At 39.9% G+C, this 4981-nt stretch overlaps 1 protein-coding gene across 1 annotated transcript; it reads right to left on the bottom strand.

Annotated features, from left to right (window-relative positions):
- Window positions 1–995: 995 nt before the first annotated feature.
- Window positions 996–3071, bottom strand: LOC133818390 (uncharacterized). The gene has a single exon (XM_062251244.1). The coding sequence runs from the start codon at window positions 2927–2929 to the stop codon at window positions 1436–1438; it is 1494 nt and encodes a 497-aa protein (XP_062107228.1). The 5' UTR covers window positions 2930–3071; the 3' UTR covers window positions 996–1435.
- Between the last annotated feature and the right edge of the window lie 1910 nt (window positions 3072–4981).

The following is a 4981-nucleotide window of genomic DNA, read 5'->3' as shown; positions in this document are numbered from 1 at the left end:
GCTGGATATCTCTCTGAGCTCTTACTTCAGCAACTATTTGAATATCATGAGCTCATGCTTCACAACCTTCATGTTTGTAGCTCGGGTTAAACCCAGGATGCCTAACACCACACGTGCCCATGTGAAATCAGAGTTGCTTACGTGGATAATAAACATATATCATTTCTTTGGTTATTTCTTCGTATATTTATTTGCCAGCTGTACCCGAGCTGGGTGAATGACTTGTGCTGAAATTAGGGTACAACAACGGTAAAACTATAATTCATTCTATTATATATGGATATTTTAAAAAGAAAATAGTGAACCAATTTTTATTAAATTATAGACAATATTTACAATTTTAAAATTAAACAAGTGTACACACGCTATTTCTACCTAATATATATATATATATGTGTGTGTGTGGGTGAAGAAACACTTTTATAGAGATACATGACCTCTTCGAACTAAGGCCATAAGTGTAGAAATGGCCCATAATTTGAAGGGCGTTCCACAATTCTGAACCCCACAGAAAAATTAGTCAATTTAGTTAGAATAATGTTTTACGCTTGTTATAGTTAAATACCTTATTTTTATTTTATGGCAAAAATACACATTCAATATAGGTTAAAGATAAATACTTAATTATTTTTCTTTGTGACAAAAATACCTGAAGTTTTAAAATATTACTTTTTTCGACTCAACAGATATATTAACTCTGTAATTTATGTATTTTTGCTATCAAAATATGTATTTTCTAAAATTTTATTACAATTCATTTTTCTAATTTAAAATATTTTTTAAAAAAATAAATATGAAAAAGACTAATTACAAAATGACAAAAATATCTGCTTAGCCGATATGCTTATGAGTTCCTACACAAGAGTTAATGACAAAAATAATATTTAGCAACTTTAAGACATGTACTGAAATTTGTCTTCAAAGAATGTGCTTCCAATGCAGTCTTACATCCTTTAACCATAATGAGAGTTGGATAGGACGACGACGGCTTCCGATTCAAATAACCAAAAATTCATTTCCTACATTACACACAGTACAGCCACACAGTATACCATTCTGAAAAGAAGATCATACAAAATGACTTCACGTAAAGTAGTGCGGGTACTGCAATATCAACCGCCTAATTATACACCCAAACAACACAACTAGTGAGCAGTAGCATGATCACGACAAATTTCAAGATGAGACATAAAAAGAGAACAGACTTTGCTTTTACATGAATTTGGAAAGAAAATAAAAAATAAAGAATTAACCATCTTGTGTTCAGAAAGCAAATAATATTATCTACTGTAATATTCTTATTCCACATTTCTTCAACTAATGGCACATAGGGAAAATAGAATATGTCCTATACATATTTGTTTAGGGGAAAAAGGGCACCACCTTACGCCGGTTTAAAAGAGAATTACAGATCATCAAGGACTTAAAAACCTTCTCATACAGAAGGGGACCTTGAAGCCAAGCTACTATCTCTCCCAAGTCTTGAAACACTCCTGCCGCCCTTCGGAGTAGCAAGCACGGGGCTTGCACCCCTGTAACTAGCACGAAGTGTTTCATCAACAGAAGATGAATTCTTTCCAATTGCGTTCCTCACAAACTTCTGTGCAGCAGAAGAAAGTGCCCGCACACTGGGACTGGCACTGCCTCCTCTAACAGGGGAGGGCAATGGCGGCTTTTTAAACATTTTTGACCTCTCTCTCAGCTTGCGTGCAGCCTCCCTCGATAGTGAATGTGCTTTCTCATCTCTCACAGCCGGACAAGGAATACTATAATGCGGCCCATCGCCATTTCCGCCAATATCAATCGGGGTGTCCTCAGCATCCAACCTCAACGGTGTTCCTTCAATCTCCCCCCATGTAATAAACGGAGATTCATCAACCCCGGGGGCTGGTGAAGGAGTCCTAACAAAGTTATAACCATTATCTGCTTTCTTCCCCGATTCTATATAAAATGGATTTGGGGTCTTCCTCAAATCGTCCAAATCATACTTCTTCGTCTTATCACCTGTTCTATCCATGGGAATTGGGGTTGCACCAGCAACAGGAGTATAAAGAACTTCAACACTACCATCATCCCTAGGCCTAGTATCCATCATTTTACCATGAAATCTTGTGTTGGGACGATTGATCTCCTTCTCTAAGCTCTTCATTCTAATAGCCCTTTCCTCCTCCGTCAAAGGGGCTTCACCCCGATCAGCCGGATGATACATTAGCAGATTCTTCGCAGTATACTTCCAACTTTCCAATGTACTCGGCGGCTGATCAGATGTCCCATATCCATCCGTAATTCTATTCCTCTTCGCATCCTCAATCGCCTGAACATCTTCCTTCTCTCCTTCTGTTAGATACTCGTACCTTTCTTTCCTCTTCCTATTCACCTTCTCCAAAATCTTCGAGAAACTCTCATTGTCCTCACTCGTATACCGCCTAAAGAACTCGTCCAGCGACAAACTAACGTCAACCCCACCATCACCACCCTCCCCAGGCTCGCCGCCATCGGGCAAAACACCATTGAAGAAACCCGGCGTTTTGGGGGTTTTCCCATCTAATTCATCAAAAGGAGTGAAATTTCGCATAAAAGTCGAACCAGGAGTTTGAGTTTTTCCATCAGGGTTACGAATACTCACCTTGCTTCCACGGCGCTCAATAATCTTCAACTGGGCATCTCGAATTTGAACGGGATCGCTGGTCTTGATGGCCTCCAACCAGTCAAGACGATCCCGAAGCTTCGAGATATCAGGAAAGAAGTCACGCTCTATAATCTTCTCAATGGCGGCGACATACGAGTCTTCGTCGAGAACCCTTTCCCCGTTAGGTCTGGAACCGGAAGGAGTACTAGAGGAAGAATGGGTTGAAGTTGAAGGGCCGGAATTCGATGAAGGTGAAGGGGATGAAATATGACGAGGAGAATGACCCGGCGAGTGAAGCATCGTCGATAATGGAATTAGGGTTAGGGTTTCGTAGCGTAATCGATGATGGTTTTGGGAGGAGTAATTGAGATTGGGAATATTTTTTCCCTTTGTTCCAAGTGTTTTCTTTTTAATTTTTTTTGAGGGAGATAATAAGTGATGATGACATACGCTATAAGGTCTTTAATACGTGTTTCTCTGTCGTCGGTGGCTAAGTATCTAATACAACCAAGATGTCTTATTGTCAAAATATTACACGGTATAAACTTTTTTTAATAATATTTTATTCTCTTGTTATCTGTTTACATATATAGACCTTGTTTTTAATAAAATAACAAACTATATGATTGGACAAAATACAGGTCCAAAAAAGTATAAACATAATATTATATAATAGTTTATTATTATTTTTTAATGAATATTTGTGGCATAAATATTTATTGGGATATCACACAAACGATTTTATTTTTTATTCATAATTGTTGTGTGTTTTCGTCAAGTCGACACGTGGCATGGTCCTCTAGAAGTTATTTAGCATGCCCCAAACCCGGAAAAGGCTTCCTTAGATCCTGCTAGGTATTTTTTAGCCTCTCAGCTAAAAAGTTATAATGTGATGGTTCTCCACCCCTAGAGAACGATATTAGTTGTCAAGCACAAAATCTTGGGACCACCAACAGCTTCCTGACACGTGACACACCTAGCGTGTAGTGGTGTCGTTTCCGTACTCGAGACAAATAGCATGTCCCAATGTGCCACCTGACACGGGAAGATGTGCAGCCACTCTTTGACACTGTTAGCGGCGTGTCCTCCCAAAAAGTGGTGGGCTGATATCTCGTAAATGGGCCCCGTACGATCTGTACAGGCCTTCCAATTTATTATCACAAAAATTTTAATAATTGGGATTAAGATCCCACCATTATGACGGATAATAATTACTAAAGTCCCACTTAATTGTCCCCAGCCACTATAAATAGGGTTGGGATACTCCATTGTAAGGGGTTCGACGATTGTGTAATTTGAGCAGCATATACACTGCCAAAAACCTCCATTGAAGCTTGACCTCTCAAGCATCAAGCATCTCAATATAATAGGCTCGTGGACTAGGGTTGTTTTAGAACCCGAACCACGTAAAACTCGGTGTCATTTTATTTTCTTTCAAGTTCTCTTTATTTAAAGTTGATAGCGAAAAAGACAGTCAATATTTTGATGCTTTCATTGAGAGCTAGAAGGAAGCGTTGAAAAGTTCAACAATTGTTACAACATGAAGAAATGCCAACGATGACACTACTCCTCACAATGTTGTTGAAAGAGGAGCAAACAGTCAGCCACCTCCGCCTGCAAACCCGGAGGTAGCTCGGGAAGAATACCCTGAAAACGCAGAGTACAACGCTGAGTACGGCGACGAGTACGACGCTGAGTACGACGGCGAGGACGATGAATATTACAATGACACTTACTACACTTAGTCCGTGTACACAGATGAGACACTAGAAGTGGAAGCTCTTAAAGGCCAGATTGCATCTCAACAACAGAAGCTTGATACCCAAGAGGGGAACACAACTGCCATATAGAAGATAGTTAACGCCATGAAGGCCACTTTAATAGCCCAAGGGAAGTGGACCCCCATGGTTAAGTACCATCAAGGCAGCCAGTTGGCATGCCTCCCGTGCACTCAGCAGGGGTGCCGCTCGTGAATCTCATGACCTGGAAGTAATAATAGGGTCTTCATCTGATAAGATAGACCTTGAATTCCATGAAGGCACACTATCTCTCTCATAAAGAGATCTGAATACTGATTAGCTTAATTACTTGTCCTTACTGATAGAAGTGGCTCACTTTAAATACTGGTCCATAATGACCCAATCCAAATCACGCTGACCCACTAACCTGGGCAATCCCACCGCGAAACTCATCGCGATGCTTTCTTATTTCCATTATAAAATACTCAAAGGCTAGAATGGCCCCACTGATTCTGATACTCTGACTTGACCTGCTAACAGGTTAAGAACTTTACCACGCATTACATTATGTCCCTCTCCATCTCAGGCCATCAATATAAAGCTTTCAAACTCT

The sequence above is a fragment of the Humulus lupulus genome, chromosome 2 (assembly GCF_963169125.1).
Source record: "Humulus lupulus chromosome 2, drHumLupu1.1, whole genome shotgun sequence".
Classification (NCBI taxonomy): domain Eukaryota; kingdom Viridiplantae; phylum Streptophyta; class Magnoliopsida; order Rosales; family Cannabaceae; genus Humulus; species Humulus lupulus.
This window is presented reverse-complemented; position numbering and strand designations above follow the sequence as displayed.